We start from the raw sequence: 18,934 nt of genomic DNA on the forward strand, positions 1-18,934 counted from the left end.
ATAACCTGTGTATATACTGTATATAATTATATATGTACAGCTGGTATAAGTTATATATCTCCTGTATAGAGTGATATGGACCATGCTGGTATAACCTGGTATATATTGTATATAATTATATATGTACAGCTGGTATAAGTTATATATCTCCTGTATATAGTGATATGGACCATGCATGAGATGAACTTCACAAACCTTCCATTTTTAGGTGATATATGAACATAGAACATGATCCTCCCAGGATGGGGTAATTTAATGACACCTTCCCATTTAGATGGGATATTTTTCTCCCTTCATACAGGACCACATAGGTATACGTCACTGAGAATTACAGTCAATCTGTTTCACAGCTGAAGACAGTTATTACGAGACATGACCATATCTAACCCTATGTTCGGTCTTATTTCAGGGGGAAGCCCTATGGACAGTCCTCGGAATTTTTCCCCAAGTGCAGCGGCTCACTTCTCATTTGCCTCTTCTCGCAGGTAATAGGGATTCATAGTATACTGACATTATAGACTTGGGTGTCTTTTGGATGGCCTTTTAACTATGGGTAGTTATTGTGGCCGCGGTCTGGTCTGTGGTCTCCAGGCGTTTTCCGCAGCCGATAGTCTCTCCTAGGGCACCATTGTGGGAGAATGTCCACCTGCCACACTTACATGGGTTACAAGAGGCCGGTTTTTGGGGTACGCATGGAGTCAAACTTGCTATACATCTGCATCCAATGTAGATAGACCAAAGAATGGAGCACTCACCCGGTCTTGACGTGTAGTACAACTTCTTTATTGTATCACGGCATATTCAACATAGCGTGCAGGCGGGGGAGCGGACAGGAACAGGGGGAGTGGGGGAGTTGGATGGGCGACGGTCCGTATCGCGCAAACAGCGCTTCGTCAGGCCCCTTAAGGGTCCGTATCGTGAAAACATCGCTTCGTCAGGCCCCTTAAGGGTCCGTATCGTGAAAACATTGCTTCGTCAGGCCCCTTAAGGGTCCGTATTGCGCAAACAGCGCTTCGTCAGGCCCCTTAAGGGTCCGTATCGCGCAAACAGCACTTTGTCAGGTCCCTTAAGGGTCCATATCGCGCAAACAGCGCTTTGTCAGGCCCCTTAAGGGTCCGTATCGCGCAAACAGCGCTTCGTCAGGCCCCTTAAGGGTCCATATCGCGCAAACAGCGCTTCATCAGCTCCCTTAAGGGGCCGGATCATGAAAACAGCGCTTCGTCAGGCCCCTTAAGGGTCCTTATCACGCAAACAGCACTTCGTTAGCCCCCTTAAGGGTCCGTATCACGCAAAAAGTGCTTTGTCAGGCCCCTTAAGGGTCCATATCGCGCAAACAGTGCTTCGTCAGGCCCCTTAAGGGTCCGTACCGCGCAAACAGTGATTTGCCAGGCCCCTTAAGGGTCCGTAGCCTGCAAACAGCGCTTCGTCAGGCCCCTTAAGGGTCTGTATCACGCAAACAGCGATTCGTCAGGCCCCTTAAGGGTCCGTATTGTGCAAACAGCGTTTCCTCAGGCCCCTTAGGGGTACGTATAGCGCAAACAGCAATTCGTCAGGCCCCCTAAGGGTCCGTATCGTGCAAACAGCGCTTCGTCAGGCCCCTTAAGGGTCCGTATCGTGCAAACAGTGCTTCGTCAGGCCCCTTAAGGGTCCGTATCGTGCGAACAGTGCTTCGTCAGGCCCCTTAAGGGTCCGTATCGAGCAAACAGCGCTTCGTCGGGCCCCTTAAGGGTCCGTATAGCGAAAACAGCGCTTCGTCAGGCCCCTTAAAGGTCCGTATAGCGCAAACAGCGCTTCGTCAGGCTCCTTAAGGGTCCATATCGCACAAACAGCGCTTCGTCAGGCCCCTTAAGGGTCCGTATCGAGCAAACAGCGCTTCGTCAGGACCCTTAAGGGTCTGTATTGCGTAAGCAGTGCTTCGTCGGGCCCCTTAAGGGTCCGTATTGCGAAAACAGCGCTTCGTCAGGCCCCTTAAAGGTCCGTATCGCGCAAACAGCGCTTCCTCAGGCTCCTTAAGGGTCCATATCGTGCAAACAGTGCTTCCTCAGGCTCCTTAAGGGTCCATATCGCGCAAACATCGCTTCGTCAGGCCCCTTAAGGGTCCGTATGGTGAAAACAGCGCTTCGTCAGGCCCCTTAAGGGTCCGTATCGCGCAAACAGCGCTTCGTCAGGCCCCTTAAGGGTCCTTTTCGCGCAAACAGCGCTTCGTCAGGCCTCCTAAGGGTCCATATCGCGCAAACAGCGCTTCGTCAGGCCCCTTAAGGGTCCATATCGCGCAAACAGCGCTTCGTCAGGCCCCTTAAGGGTCCGTATCGTGCGAACAGTGCTTCGTCAGGCCCCTTAAGGGTCCGTATCGAGCAAACAGCGCTTCGTCAGGCCCCTTAAGGGTCCGTATCGTGCAAACAGCGCTTCGTCAGGCCCCTTAAGGGTCCGTATAGCGCAAACAGCGCTTCATCAGGCCCCTTAAGAGTCTGTATCGCGCAAACAGCGATTCGTCAGGCCCCCTAAGTGTCCATATCGTACAAACAGCGCTTCATCAGGCCCCTTAAGGGTCCATATCGTGCAAACAGTGCTTCGTCAGGCCCCTTAAGGGTCCGTATTGTGAAAACAGCGCTTCGTCAGGCCCCTTAAAGGTCCGTATCGCGCAAACAGCGCTTCGTCAGGCTCCTTAAGGGTCCATATCGCGCAAACATCGCTTCGTCAGGCCCCTTAAGGGTCCGTATGGTGAAAACAGCGCTTCTTCAGGCCCCTTAAGGGTCCTTTTCGCGCAAACAGCGCTTCGTCAGGCCTCCTAAGGGTCCATATCGCGCAAACAGCGCTTCGTCAGGCCCCTTAAGGGTCCGTATCGCGCAAACAGCGCTTCGTCAGGCCCCTTAAGGGTCCGTATCGTGCGAACAGTGCTTCGTCAGGCCCCTTAAGGGTCCGTATCCTGCAAACAGTGCTTCGTCAGGCCCCTTAAGGGTCCGTATCGTGCAAACAGCGCTTCGTCAGGCCCCTTAAGGGTACGTATAGCGCAAACAGCGCTTCATCAGGCCCCTTAGGAGTCTGTATCGCGCAAACAGCGATTCGTCAGGCCCCCTAAGTGTCCATATCTTACAAACAGCGCTTCATCAGGCCCCTTAAGGGTCCATATCGTGCACACAGTGCTTCGTCAGGCCCCTTAAGGGTCCGTATCGCACAAACAGCGCTTCGTCAGGCCCCTTAAGGGTCCGTATCGCGCAAACAGCGCTTCGTCAGGCCCCTTAAGGGTCCATATAGCGCAAACAGCGCTTCGTCAGGCCCCTTAAGGGTCCGTATCTTGCAAACAGTGCTTCGTCAGGCCCCTTAAGGGTCCGTATCCCGCAAACAGCGCTTCGTCAGGCCCCTTAAGAGTCCGTATCGTGAAAACAGCGCTTCGTCAGGCCCCTTAAGGGTCCGTATCGTGAAAACAGCGCTTCGTTAGGCCCCTTAAGGGTCCGTATCGCGCAAACAGGGCTTCGTCAGGCCCCTTAAGGGTCCGTATAGCGCAAACAGCGCTTCGCAGGCTCCTTAAGGGTCCGTATCGCACAAACAGTGCTTCGTCAGGCCTCTTAAGGGTCCGTATCGTGCATACAGCGCTTCGTCAGGCCTCCTAAGGGTCCGTATCGCGCAAACAGCGCTTCGTCAGGCCCCTTAAGGGGCCTGACGAAGCACTGTTTGCGCGATACGGACCGTTGTTCATGCCACTCCACCTGTTCCTGTCCGCTCCCCCGCCTGACACGCTATGTTGAATATGCCGTGATACAATAAAGAAGTTGTACTACACGTCAAGAACGGGTGAGTGCTCCATTCTTTGGTTTATCTACATTGGATGCATCTTCTATCTTACATGTGAGCACCGAAATGGTCTACCAGCCAGAGGAATATAGCTGCCGGGTATATCTACATGAGGACTGATTTTGCTATACATCTGTTTGGAGAGGCTCAAGCTTTCTTGTACTTTTCTTACATCCAAGCTCGATATCATGTCCCTAGGAGTGCCTTTTTCCGATACCTCCATTTACGACATGCTGTGGTGTCGCAGTTTGGCTCCCTGGTAGTTACCCCCCCCCCCCTGCTTTTATTAAAGTGGAGCGTCTCCTGGGCACTACTAACCTGTCTAAGCCCCTTACACAGGCTTATGCCCTACTACAGACTCTGGGACTTAGTCCGTTTGACTTGGCTTATGGGAAGTGGGTGGAGGATATATCCGACTTGTCTAGTGTACAGTGGAAGGAAGTGGAGGGGTCACATTATCCTACTGTGGTTAACGCTAGGGACATGTTAATCCAATGCCGATTTATTCTGCGTCTTTATAACACTCCCGAGAAACTGAAGCGCATTGGTGTCTCCCCATCTGATGTTTGTTTCCGATGCTCAGTGGAAGCGGGTACGTTTCTTCACGTGGTGTGGAGCTGCCGCTGTGTTGCTCCATTTTGGTGGGGAGGTAATGCAGTTCCTGGCAGATAGCTTAGACTTCCCGGTTCTTCTTACGCCCCCAAAGTCTTCCTACTGGCACCCATAGGCGTATTTTAGTCCGTTTTCTCCTATTTTGTGCATGTAAGGTGGTGGTGATGACTTGGAAAGATCCCCCCCCCCCACTCCTCTCTCCCGGCAAGTTAGTTTAATTAAGTATGTTCCATGTACCTCAGTCGTAAGGGCCCAGAGAAATATGATAAGATGTGGATGCCTTGGTTGGTCCTTGATGCCTCCATGGATTCCTCAGGGCGGTTGTCTTAGTCAGTCTAGATAGTAATGAAATCCCGGCACTCTTGAAATGTTTTTAGATGCTCTTTACTTCGCCACGCGTTCCGGCAAGATGCCTTTCTCAACTGCAAGATGCAGTTGAGAAAGGCATCTTGCCGGAACGCGTGGCGAAGTAAAGAGCATCTAAAAGCATTTCAAGAGTGCCGGGATTTCATTACTTTCTATTATTGTTATTTATCCACGGGCACCGTGAGTAATACTGCAGTGCCGACCTATTACTTACTGTCTTAGTCAGTCTATACTGAGCTTAGTATACCTTCCTTGGTGGTGGTGGAAGGGATGGAAGCGACGGAGTATGAATGGTGTGTGAATGTGGTTGTTTGCCTGTCATTGTTGGGCCTATTCTGCTCCTGGGTTTGCGGGGTGAGTGCCCAACTCTTTCTCCTGCTGTTGGATGCTTAGCCTCATACATTCTCTGAAACTCCTTCTTGATCCTTGCTCCGTTACTGCCTGGAGTATGTTTATATTTGGTTTTCTTGTTCTTTTTTCAAAACTAAATACTTAAAAAAAAATAAAAAATAAATATGGGTAGTTATTGAAATACCACCCAATTACCAAATTCCAAGAGCTGGATCCAGAACTGGTTATTTTATTGTAGTCTAGCTAATGCAGCTTAATATATATTAAGACTGTACATCACCTTGGGGCATGCACTGGTGTCAAAGGCTTAGGGTGCTACAGTGATGACACATTAGCATTTGGGGTGTTACATCGATTATATAATGCCTCTGAGCGCCGCAAAATAAGCCTGGAACCGGGTCCGTTGATGGAATCATAGCAGAGTACGAATACTGCAGCTGAACGGTGAGTGCGTGCTTTGTTCTTTGCTAGAATTTATTAATGATTTGGATTTCTCTGGTTCTCAGCACCGCCTGATCCGCTGATTTAGGACCGGAGTCTCCCACAGTGGTAGAAATCCCGGAACTCGGTTATCCTGTCTATTATGCCACCTGATCTGTTGGGAGCTACATCAGTTATATAATGACACTTGGGACCTACATAGATGACATATTGATGCTTGGGTTCTTACACTGATGACACACTAACACTTAGGGCGCTGCATCGATGATATACCAACACTCGGGGTCCTTCATTGATGACATATTGACACTTGCGGTCCTACATTGATAATTAACTGACACTTGGGGTCTTGCATTGATGACACGCTGTCACTTACAGTGCCACACTGACGCTTGGTCTGCTACATCGAAGACATTTGAGGTCCTACATTGAAGAAAAACTAACATTTGGGGTCCTACATTGAGGACACAATAACATATGGGGTCCTATATTGAGGACACACTGTCACTTGCGATTCTATCTTAAACGGGTACTCCGGTAGAAAACTTTTTTTTTTTTTTTTTTTTTTTTTTTATAAATCAACTGGTGCCAGAAAGTTAAACAGATTTGTAAATTACTTCTATTAAAAAATCTTAATCCTTCCAGTACTTATTAGCTACTGAATACTACAGAGGAAATTATTTTCTTTTTGGAACACAGAGCTCTCTGCTCACATCACGAGCACAGTGCTCTCTGACATCACGAGGACAGTGAACAGTCCAGAGCAGCATATGTTTGCTATGGGGATTTTCTCCTACTCTGAACAGTTCTTAAAATGGACAGAGATGTCAGCAGAGAGCACTGTACTCATGATATCAGCAGAAAGCTCTGTGTTCCAAAAAGAAAATAATTTCCTCTGTAGTATTCAGCAGCTAATAAGTACTGGAAGGATTAAGACTTTTTTAATGGAAGTAAATTACAAATCTGTTTAACTTTGTGGCACCAGTTGATTAAAAAAAAACTTTTCCACCGGAGTACCCCTTTAATGGCACAAAGATGGGGAACTCGGGATTCCAGAATAGTAGAATACTGGGGCCTAAACATTGGCACAATGTCACTATGGGAATCAAATAGACACCTCTTGAGGTTCCACAAGTGGTCCCAGAACAATGGTGCACCAAAGCTTCTTGTGTTTCTGTGTACCATTGGTAGTTGAGGTAAGCAGCACACTGACACTTGTAGTCTAAGAGCAATGGCTCATTCACAGTTTTTGTAAATCCAAAATGATGGTGCACAATCATTTGGGGTTCCATAAGCTTCTTAGAACCTTGACCTCCCAATACTAGAACTGTATAACACATAAGTTCCCCTTACCTTCCAGCAGAACAGATGGCCGCCGCTGGTCTCTCGCTTCTCTTCCATCATCCGGATATGGGACGAATACTCCAAGCTCTACTGTTTCGGTGAGTTGGGGAAATTTGACAGAACTCTACCACACTTGGGAGGTTGTCTTGTTGAAATGGTGCCAACTGGGTGCCCAGAGCATGCCATACTGTTTGACCATTCATCGTGCTCAATAAATGGAGGTTTGGAAGTTTCTGGTAACTTTCATTTCAAAATCTTGGATGTTGTGAGAAAATCTTTCAAGAATCATTGTCCCACATCCAAAACCACCACCATAACTTCTAGCATTAAAGGGTCCTCCGCCCCTAGACGTCTTTTCCCCTATCCAAAGGATAGGGGATAAGATGTCTGATCGCGGGGGTCCTGCTGCACCCGGCGTCCGTTTAGAGCGTGGGGTGCAGCGCCGGAGGCTGGTGACGTCACGGCCGTGCCCCGCTCGTGACGTCACGGCCACGCTCCCTCAATGCACGTCTATGGGAGGGGGCGTGACGGACGTCACGCCCCCTCCCATAGACGTGCATTGAGGGAGCGCGTGGCCGTGACGTCACCAGCGGGGCACGGCCATGACGTCACCAGCCTCCACCCGGCATCGCCAGTCATCCGGCACTGAGCGAAGTTCGCTCCGTCCATCGGGGGTGCCGCCGCTGAGATCACGTGGGTCCCCCGCGGCTGGACCCCTAAGATGTCTAGGGGCGGAGTATCCCTTTAAGGATGACTATAATCATTTTATCTTTTTATCTTTTCTCCTTCTTTCATTCAGTCGTATCTCTCCGTATATCACTGTCATCCTCTGTCCCTCTTATACAGTCTTCTTAGCTCTTTCTTTTCTTTGTAACCCACATTCTCCTCGGCCTGTCCCTCTGTCTTTCTTCCTTGCAGTCCTCCTCCTCTTCTCAGGAACGCCTTCACCAGCTACCATTCCAGCCCACTTTGGACGAGCTCCACTTTCTATCCAAGCATTTCGGCAGTACAGAGAGTATCCCTGATGATGACGGTCGTAGGTCCCCTGCGGTCCGGCCACGATCTCGAAGTTTAAGGTAAGTGAACCTCCTTCCTATATTGAGCTTAGTGAGTAACAGTGCCGCTTGTCACCATCTCATATACCTGGTTTGTAGGCCTCTTGGCTGGATTAGCAAATTTACTAAATCCAAGATACTGGACCAAAAAAATGGAGGAGATACCCATAATACCATGTGTTAGCCTTTATGTTCTATAACCCCATCATTGAGAACTGTTTTCTGTCCTCAGCCCTGGCCGGTCACCTTCCTCTTACGACAACGAAATCGTGATGATGAACCATGTGTATAAAGAGAGGTTCCCCAAGGTAAAGATGGAATTTTCTTTCCTGAAATTCATCCAGAATTTGCATTCACTAAAGGGGTATTCCTGTGGAAATTTTTTTTCCCATATCAACTTCTATTAAAAAATCTTAATCCTTCCAGTACTTATCAGCTTGAAATTGTGTAGTTCTTTTCTGTCTGATCACAGTGCTCTCTGCTGACACCTCTGTCTGTATCAGGAACTGTCTAGAGTAGGAGCAAATCCCCATAGCAAACCTATCCTGCTCTGGACAGTTCCTGACACGGACAGAGGTGTCAGCAGAGAGCACTGTGGTCAGACAATAAAGAACAACTCAACTTCCTCTTTAGTATACAGCAGCCGATAAGTACTGGAAGGGTTAAGATTTTTTTTAATAGAAGTAATTTACAAATCTGTTTAGCAATCTGGTATAATTTGATTTGACATTTTTTTTCCCATCGGAGTACCCCTTTAATAGGGGGTAAATGTAAAAGGTTCTTACAATGCTTAACTAAAGGGGTACTCCCGTGGAAAACTTTTTTTTTTTAAATCAATTGGTGCCAGAAAGTTAAACAGATTTGTAAATCACTTCTATTAAAAAATCTTAATCCTTCCAGTACTTTTTAGGGGCTGTATACTAAAGAGAAATCCAAAAAAAGAAATGCATTTCCTCTGACGTCGTGACCACAGTGCTCTCTGCTGACCTCTGCTGTCCATTTTAGGAACTGTCCAGAGCAGCATATGTTTGCTATGGGTATTTCCTCCTGCTCTGGACAGTTCCTAAAATGGACATCAGAGGTCAGCAGAGAGCACTGTGGTCACGACGTCAGAGGAAATGCATTTCTTTTTTGGATTTCTCTTTAGTATACAGCCCCTAAAAAGTACTGGAAGGATTAAGATTTTTATTTTTTTAAACATATTTTTATTCAAAATTTTTCCAAATTTTATAAACTTGTACACAGGGCATTCCTGTGAAATAATTTGTAGTATAGAAATATTAACTATAACAACAAGACATATTACGATACAACGTTATCAAATCAATCTAGTATCCCGTACCCCTCCCCCACCCCATCCTAATCAGTAATCAGAACGCCAACCGGCGTAAGTCATTCAGGAGAGTATCATGATACTATAGGTGAGATCCCCTCGCATCGGATACCCAGAAACCAATAAAGAAATACGAATCAACGTCAAACAGGAACTCGAAGCCGGCCCAACGAGCCGGAAATGGATCTAGTAAGATACCAGGTCGTGTCTGTAAATGGTTGCATCAAAGAAATCAATTCCTCATTCGAATAAAAGGCCAGCATGAACGTTTTCCATTTCTTAAAAAACCATTTAGCCGATTTCTCTCTTGTTCTTAAAATTTCAAGGCGATCCAGCATCAGATATTTTTTCACTTGCGCTATAACTTCCATAGGCGAGGGCATGTAAGCCGACAACCAATGAGTTAGGAGACACCGCTTGGCTCCCAGTAGAATCGTGTGGTGCAATAATGTCAGAGAGACATCCTCCGGCGGTATGTGTAGGACTATAAGTAAAGGGGTCAAAGGTAAAGCGACTTTTAGTTTCCTATCTATCAGCGTGAAGAGAGCAGTCCAGAAATCCTGAGTCTTAGGGCAGGTAACTAAGCCGTGCAATAAATCAGTAAAGGGGGCATTACAGTTAGGGCATTCAGTCAGTCTGTCAGGTCTGTCAGGTGTCCGGGGTATGGTGAATCCGTAGGTAGCGTGGTGTAATATTTTAAATTGCGTTTCCCTCCAATTTTCGTTAATTACAGCTTTGCGTACCTTAGCCCATCCCTCCAGTATTGGCACAGAGGAGTCAGAGATCCCGAGTGTGGTTTCCCAGTATCTGAATAGAGAGGCAGAAGCAATCCCACTCCCCTTTCTGGTCAGATGTCGGTATAGTGTAGAGAGAGAGTGAGATGGATTGGCTGAGGTCACCAGACTATCAAAAGAGGTAGTTGAGCTTATTCGAGAAAGGTCAGCCAATCTTGGTGTTAGAAAGGACAGAACCTGTCGGTATGACAGATGCTGACCTGGACCAAGACCATATTGGGCACTCACTTCGGCAAACGAGAGATATCTACGTTCGGTAGGGTGCAGTAGTTGGCCAACAGATTGAAGGCCAGCTGATCTCCACAGGGCAAATAAACTGTTCTCCGAACCTTGTGGGAATTCAGGGTGGGACCATAGGGGCATGTACTTAGACAGGGAAAAGGGCAGGTGCATAAGGTCCCTGCCTATTTTCCACGTGGCAATTGTGTCCCTTATAATAATGCTATTTTTTATATGTGTTGGCAAGTTCTGGAGTTTGGAGTGAAGAATTCCAGCCAAGGACCACGGTGCGACCATGGCTGACTCCAGTGCAATGTTAGAGTATGTCGATTCACCCCTAAGCCAGTCTATGCAATGTCTGTATATACATGCCACATTATAGTGCCTCACATCCGGGAACCCCACCCCCCCTTTCTCTTTAGGAAGCATCAACTTTGATAAGGCAATACGGGGTCTCTTATTGGCCCAAATAAATTTAGTAAATGCTGACTGAAGTGACTGGATATCAACCCTCTTAAGGAGGAGTGGAATCATTTGAATGGGGTAAAGCATCTTCGAAAAGCTAAGCATCTTTAGTAGGTGGCATCTGGCTAGCAGGGAAAGCGGTAGAGACATCCACCTCTGCAACTCTCCTATTATTTTGCGGAACAACGGAGTAAAGTTAAGAGAGTAGATTGAAGAGGGGGACCTCCCCACCAATATTCCCAAGTACTTAAAGGAGGATCTGGTAACTAGGATCGGGAATGGCATTGATGCAGAACTGTGAGACAGGGGAATAGGAGAAATGTCCAGTAGGACGCTTTTTTCTACATTAACTCGGAACCCCGATACCTCCCCAAAATCAGATAGGATGGTAAACACCCTCGGTACAGTCCTTACCGGATCAGATAAGAAAAAGAGGATGTCATCCGCAAATAAAGTATGAGAAATTATTTGGGAACCCATCTGTATACCTAATGATCCCCTTTCCCTCTCAATGAGGAGAGATAATGGTTCAATGGCCAGATCGAAAAGAAGAGGGGATAGGGGACAACCCTGCCTAGTCCCCCTCTCAGGAGTGAAGAGTTCAGATAAGAAGCCCATAGTGTGGAGACGTGCTCTAGGTGAGGCATAAAGGGAGCGTAAGTAACCGAGAAAGGGCCCTCCGAACCCCATTGCCGACAGTACTTCCCACAGCCATTCCCAGCGAACACAGTCAAAGGCCTTTTCGGCGTCAATCGATAACAATGCCGCCGTGGGATGTCTGTGGGGCCGTAGATTTACCTCATCCAATACCGAGAGCACCGCTCTAATATGAGAAACCGAGGAGCGTCCCTTGATAAAGCCCACCTGGGCCGGAGATATTAATCTTGGTAATACAGTTGCCAGTCTGTCAGACAAAATTTTGGAGACTAACTTTAAGTCTACATTGATTAAAGAGATAGGTCTATAACTCCCTGGTAATAAAGGATCCTTCCCTGGCTTAGGCAAGACCCTGATGTGCGCCACATTAGAGGACGGCGGGATCGGGTCACCAGAAAGGTAAGAGTTGTACAGGGCCAGCAGGGAGGGAGCTACCTCATTTGCCAAGATTTTGAAGAAATCCCCGGAGAAGCCATCAGGACCAGGGGCTTTATTAAGTTTGAGATGTTTAAGGGCCCGATCTAGCTCCTCCGAGGAGATCTCTGCCCCTAACATCTCCCTTTCCTCCGATGTCAATGAGGGAAGAGATGAGTGTGAGAGCCATTGTGTGGGGTCTGCCATGGGGACAGTTGGCGCTGAGTAGATGTCTGCGAAATAGCTAGCTAAGATACCATTAATTATTTTGGGATCCCTGTGGGTAACACCTCTAGTATCCTTCAGGGCAGATATGTTACTCACCGGGAGGGCACCCTTAGCAAAGCGTGCCAATAGACGACCCGGTTTGTTGCCGAACCGAAAGAGAGAAGCTTCAAAATTGGATCTTTTGAGGTCGTCTCGCCGCTCTAACCAGCCATCATAAGATGCCTTGGCTGACATCCAGAGTTTTTTCGTGGTCTCAGTCGGCCCGGCAACAAAGTCGGTATAGGCCCTCTGAAGAGCAGAGCCGAGAGATTTAAGCTGTGTAGCTATTTTACGTTTTAGGGAGGTCGTGTATGCCAGGATTCTCCCTCGTAAAACTGCCTTAGCAGCATCCCAAAATAGTTGGGGATTGGTTACATGTGCCGCGTTATCCGCAGCGTATTCCCCCCACCAACCTTTCAGGAGTGAATGAAAATGCTCATCTCTTGCCAAGCTGGAAGGAAAGCGCCACAGGAAGTCAGATCCACGAGGGACCGAGTCCTGTAGCTGCAATAATAAGGGAGAGTGGTCAGAGATCACCATGTCAGTCAGTGAAATGTCCTCGGTCTTTAGTACAAGAGAGTCCGATAAGAAACAGTAATCGATTCTCGACCAAGAGTCATGAGAATGAGAGTAATGGGAATAGTCTCGTCCATCGGGATTTCTCGCTCTCCAAATGTCCGTCAGTCCTAAACTCAAGGTCCACGGGCCCAGGAGGCCGTCTGCTCGCCTAGGAACCGGTCCCAAGGTCCTATTGGAACGTCTGTCTTCCGTCCCATGCATTACCATGTTGAAGTCGCCCATTATCACTCGTTGAGAAGGAGAAAGAGGAGCTAGTCGCCCTGTTACGTCAGTCAAGAACTGGTCCTGTCCGTCATTGGGACCATAAATATTAACCAAGGAGAATTCGTCAGAGGCCGTCTTTACGTGAACTGCGCAAAAACGTCCTCTGTCATCAGAAACTACATTAAGAATGTCACAGGTAAAGTTCCTATTAAATAGTATTAAGACTCCGGCTTTTCTCGCTACAGCCGCCGAACCCTCTACCCTCCCTACCCACCATTTTTTCATGCGAGAGAAATCGGCTAAATCAAGGTGGGTTTCTTGGAGTAATGCTATATCAGGTGAAAGTTTTTTAAGATGTCTCAAAACTAGGCTTCTCTTGCGAGGGGATCTCAACCCTTTCACATTCCACGACACCAACCTCATAGAAAGGACTTACTAAGAAATAACCAAGGATATGAGTCGTGTATACCTCTAGTTGGGACTAAAGAGGAACTTCCAAATACTCTTTAGGAATGAAACACAATCCCACCCCCACTCCGAGCTGGATATCCCTACCTAGGGGACCACTTATCCACTGCTCTAGGGACTTCCCTTTACCACTACCTAAGGATATGCCAAGCCAACAAGGGAGCCCCCCCCCTCCTCCCCCTGAGTGACTAGATAGAAATGTGAGTATGTCCGCCAAGATTATAGTAAAGAGCCCGGGGACTCTCGAGTGAAAATAACAAGTCATACAAGTATCCCAATGCCCAAAGGTGAACCAATAATCAGCTAACCGAAGAGTGAGGTATCTGAGGAGACTCGAGACCGTATCTTAGTAGGAGGGCTAAAAACCCGGTAACTGGGAAAGATGGGTATACTATGACCAATCCACCCCCCCTTCCTAAGTATTCCCCTTCTAACCTAAGGAAGAACCTCAACATTACTGAACTACCGTATTTGTTTATTTCCCCCCCTCCCTCCCCCACCCTTTCCCTTCCCCTTTCGTTCCCTCCCCATTTTTACCCCCCCTCCGCAAAACAGTCTTCCCCACTGCTTCCCTAACTGCCGGAATTCTCCAGGCCCCCACCCTCTCATAGCCCAGAAAAAGAGAACTTGAAGAGGTGCTAGAGGATCCCTACTTTCCCACCCCCCCTCCAACACAAAGATCCTGTTCCCAGCCCCCCACCCTCCTCCCCTCCCGAGTCTCCAACTTCCCCACCCTGTAGGGCCGGTAGTCTCCTTAATCTACCCCGTATATTAAAAACAGAACCTTCAACATATTCAAGTGAACCCCCACATATCATGATGTCAGGACATGGTGGATACTGAAAAATAATAATAAAACATGAACAACAAAAGTCCTGTCTAGGGCCATGACTAGATCATATATCTGGTGCACAGTCAGTGATGCACAGAGTCTCTGATGGAATCAAAATAAGAGAAAGTCCATAGGGATTTTCTGGTTTCACGGCCTAGAATGGCACCAAGTCCACAGAGTCCGATTCAGCAGGAGGAGAAAGACTCCAAGATTACTGGGGCACCTTCGAGCATTATGTCGATTTGCCAGGTGGACACATGTAGTAAACAGGGATAACATATAGACAGGAAAAGAGGTACCTGAGGATGCAGCTCAAGTCTATACAATGTTCACGATGGGTTCTCGGAGTTCCATCTGTCCCTCCTGTCTAGAGGGGGGCGCTCTTGTGAAGGTGAACCCTGCTGGGGAGAAGAAACCACTGTGGGATCCGGGCGACGATCCAGAGGGGGAGCGATTCCAACCCCCTCCCGCTGCCTCCGCTGATGAGAAGGAGAGCCGCCGGTGTCGTTGCGGAGAAGAACCTCCAACTGCGCAGAAGCTTCCTCCGGTGAGCTGTAGATCGCAGAATGGCCGTCGGGAAAGAAAACTCGTAGGATAGCCGGGTATTGAAGAGTGAATCTGATACCCCGCCGATGCAGGGACGAGCAAAGAGGGGAATATAATTTCCGCTTGCGGCTAACTTCTGCAGAGAAGTCGCCAAATATTAGAAGCTTTGCTCCGTCCAGGGTCAAGTCAGTGTTTCTTCTCTTAAACGCCCGAAGAACTGCGGTCTTGTCCTGGAAATCCAGATACCTAGTGATGACCTGGCGCGGTCTAATACGCTGTTGCGACCCCAGGTGCCGTCCAGAGTCCCGGCCCTCTCTGAGATCCGAGCCCAAGCGGTGCGCCCGCTCAACCTTGCATGGTCGGGGCAGGCCCAGTAATTTTGGTAACATGAATTCGCACACATGGATGAGATCTACAGCCGGTACTGATTCAGGTATCCCCACTATTCGCAGGTTATTTCTGCGGGACCTGTTTTCTAAGTCTTCCACCTTATCCCCCAGACGCTTGCATTCAGCTTCCAACGAAGAGAGTCGTGTGTGAGAGGCAGCCTCAGTGGTCTCGAATGCCTGCACACGGTCTTCTACCGCCGCCATACGTGCGCCATGTTGCGACACAGTAGTTTGCAGGTCTAAGAGGGTAGTCTGTATTGCGGCCACTATCGATTCCTTAACCTTGGGCACTATCTTCTCGGCCACCGCAGCAGCCAGGGTCTCATAGTCGATCCCTGCAAGCTCTACCCGATCATCCCCATTAAGCCCACTACACGTGGAGAGCGAGGGAGAGGGCGCTCTGCTGGATGCAGGGGAGGAGGCCATGCTTGATCTTCCGCACCGACTCCCCGAGCGCGGCTCACCTTTATTTTTGGACTGTTTCTTGTCTTTATGGTTGCCCATCGGGATCAAGTATCTGTCCATATACCCCGGGCGGACACTGGTGTTCAGCGTTAGAATGAGGCAGGTGAAATTTGCGGGTATAGTAGGAGAAGGTAGAGGAGCGGGCTCCCTGCACGTCCTCACAGCATGGCGCCGGAACCGGAAGTGTTAAGATTTTTTAATAGAAGTGATTTATAAATCTGTTTCACTTTCTGGCACCAGTTGATTTAAAAAAAAGAAAGTTTTCCACGGGAGTACCCCTTTAAACTCCCGTATCCTCTCTGCTTTGGACAAACTATTTACTAATAGGTTGCATGTACATAGGTTTTCTAACTTGGAGAACCGATTTAAAATGAGTAGGATAAGCTGCAGTACCAGGCACAGCCACTCCACAAATTATGGAGCATTGCTGTAAAGGGGTACTCCACTGGCCAGCGCTCGAAACATTTAGTTCTGAACGCTGCGTTCGCGCTGCGGGGGTCGGCCATGTCTTCAGGTGACATCAGGCCACACCCCTTCAATGCAAGTCTATGGGAGGGGGTGTGGCAGCCGCCACATCCCCTCCCATAGACTTGCATTGAGGGGGCCTGGCCTGACATGACTAGGGGCGTGCCTGACACCCGCAGCGCGCACACAGCGTTCAGAACTAAATGTTCCGAGCGCTGGCCAGTGGAGTACCCCTTTAAATGGGTTGTCCCATTTTGTCTGTTAGCTTTTTCCAGCCACCTCCGGAGGTGGCCATGAAACCGAAAGCGGTCAAGTTACGCAATTAGCATAACTCCCATTGATTTTCATTGGAGTTACATAAACAGCGCAGCTCTTTTATGTTTTCCATTTACACAGCAGAAGTTCTTTATTCTGGACTCACTGAATGATTGAACATGTTCATTCTTTCGGTGGATTTCAGCACGACCTATAACTTGGAGACCACACCGGTTTATCCTCGTCACTTTGCAAAATTGGCGATTTTTTTTTTTTTAATTTTGCACACATTTTGAGTGACTTCTTAAAGGGGTTATCCAGGAAAAAACTTTTTTATATATATCAACTGGCTCCAGAAAGTTAAACAGATTTGTAAATTACTTCTATTAAAAAATCTTAATCCTTTCAGTATTTATGAGCTGCTGAAGTTGAGTTGCTCTTTTCTTTCTAAGTGCTCTCTGACGACACGTGTCTCGGGAACCGCCCAGTTTAGAAGCAAATCCCCATAGCAAACCTCTTCTACTCTGTGCAGTTCCCGAGACAAGCAGAGATGTCAGCAGAGAGCACTGTTGCCAGACAAAAAACAACAACTCAACTTCAGCAGCTGATAATTATTGAAAGGATTAAGATTTTTTTAATAGAAGTAATTTACAAATCTGTTTAACTTTCTGGAGCCAGTTGATATATATATATATATATATATATATATATATATATATATATATATATATATATATATGTTTTTTCCTGGAATACCCCTTTAAGGCCTTGGCTTAAAAATTCAGCTCGGAAATTCCGTTGCAGCAAAGTCCACTTGTTTTCAATGGGATTCTGCTCAAACGTGCACACAACAGAATTTTTTGCAGCAGTAAAATGCTGTGGGAGTTCCAATTTTGGCCTCCGCAGAATGAATTGTCAATTCTTTCTGCGGAGTCCACTCAGAAATACATTGCCTTCTATGGAGGCGGCACATTTCCGAGTGGTCCTAATGCTGACATATTCTCATGGCGCCCGCTGTCTGCGAAATTCCACTGTGTCAACATAGCCTTATGGAGAAAAGGTTCCATTCTTGTCTATGAGTTGTGTCTGGTATTGTAGCGACGCTCCATTTATAGCTGATGCTTAGCATAGGACTAGGCCGCAAATTGGAATTTTTTTTTTTAAATTGCTGGAAAATTAGCATAAGTCGATAGATTAAAAGAAAATAGAAATTAATTAATTTAATTAATTAATTAATTAATGAAATTAAAAGATCCATAATCAGCAGTAGCAGCAGCTAACCTGCTCGCTGATGGTTTCCAGATAGTAATACAAATGGATCAAAAAACAGCAAAAACTTTTAAAGCCAAAAACAGCGCCACTCCTGACCACAGGCCATGTGTAGTACTGCAGCTCATTCCCATTTCACTTCAGTGAAGCTGAGCCACGATACCAGACGCAACCTGAGGACAGGAGTGGCGCCTTTTTTGCAACAAAAAAAAAAGATATTTTTTAAATCTGCGTTTTTCTAATACTGGACAACCCCTTTAATAAAGATCTATTACAGATAAACCTGACGATTTAGGGAATTTTTTCACTTCCACATCCGAATCCTTTACTCCTTAACATGCCTGACTTTATGTTAATTTACAGATAATTTCCTTTATTAATAAATTATTATAAAAGTTATTATTAAATATTATTAAAATGTAAAGATACCATTAAAGGGGTATTCCAGGCAAAACCTTTTTTTTATATATATCAACTGGCTCCGGAAAGTTAAACAGATTTGTAAATTACTTCTATTAAAAAATCTTAATCCTTCCAATAGTTATTAGCTTCTGAAGTTTTCTGTCTAACTGCTCAATGATGATGTCACGTCCCGGGAGCTGTGCATGATGGGAGAATATCCCCATAGGAACTGCACAGCTCCCGGGACGTGAGTCATCAGAGAGCAGTTAGAGAAGGATTAAGATTTTTTTAATAGAAGTAATTTACAAATCTGTTTAACTTTCCGGAGCCTGTTGATATATATATATATATATATATATATATATATATATATATATATATATATATATATATATATATAAAAGTTTTGGCCTGGAATACCCCCTTTAAGGGAGAATTGAGACAATTAAAACTTTTCAAGTTTTGATCAGTCGGGGTCTGCATGTTCAGACCTCCACCAATTGCTAGAACAGGGTTTGCAACCAGTGTGCCTCCAGCTGTTGCAAAACTACAACACCCAGCATGCCCGGACAGCCTTCGGCTGTCCGGGCATGCTGGGAGTTGTAGTTTTGCAACACTGGTTGGGAAACGGTTGGGAAACGGTATCCTAGTATAAAGCATCATGCTTGTTCATTCCAGGCCACAGCTCAGATGGAGGACAGGCTCCGCGTATTTATCTCCAACTTTTCTCCTGAAAACGTCCTGCCCCTGGCCGATGGCGTCCTGAACTTTATCCACCACCAAATTGTGGAGCATGCCAGGGACTGCCTGACACGGAGCACCGAGGGGATGATCACCAGTCCCTACTTCTACCAGCTGCAGGATAACCTGGACAAGCTGCTGCAGGACGTAAGATGCCAGGGAGAGGGAGAGGAATGATGGAGGTGGAATGGTAAGGAACAGACAAGGAA

General features: G+C 47.0%; 1 protein-coding gene across 1 annotated transcript; it reads left to right on the plus strand.

Moving 5' to 3' along the window:
- Nucleotides 1-121: 121 nt before the first annotated feature.
- On the plus strand, nt 122-18,902 carry LOC130330324 (microtubule-associated serine/threonine-protein kinase 1-like). Its single transcript, XM_056553596.1, has 6 exons — nt 122-311; nt 410-485; nt 6,923-7,004; nt 7,825-7,982; nt 8,194-8,269; nt 18,663-18,902. Exons 1-6 carry the CDS (start codon nt 275-277, stop codon nt 18,900-18,902), a joined length of 669 nt encoding a protein of 222 aa, XP_056409571.1. The 5' UTR covers nt 122-274.
- The last annotated feature ends 32 nt before the right edge of the window (nt 18,903-18,934 follow it).

This window comes from Hyla sarda, unplaced genomic scaffold (genome assembly GCF_029499605.1).
Source record: "Hyla sarda isolate aHylSar1 unplaced genomic scaffold, aHylSar1.hap1 scaffold_3342, whole genome shotgun sequence".
Taxonomy (NCBI): domain Eukaryota; kingdom Metazoa; phylum Chordata; class Amphibia; order Anura; family Hylidae; genus Hyla; species Hyla sarda.

What these genes read in the sequence shown, in the direction of transcription:
- LOC130330324 (XM_056553596.1), top strand. Translation starts at nt 275, where the DNA reads ATGGGATATTTTTCTCCCTTCATACAGGACCACATAG. An exon ending in TCATTTGCCTCTTCTCGCAG is followed by an intron (nt 486 to 6,922) that starts GTAATAGGGATT and finishes CTTACCTTCCAG; the next exon opens with CAGAACAGATGGCCGCCGCT. An exon ending in CTCCAAGCTCTACTGTTTCG is followed by an intron (nt 7,005 to 7,824) that starts GTGAGTTGGGGA and finishes TCTTCCTTGCAG; the next exon opens with TCCTCCTCCTCTTCTCAGGA.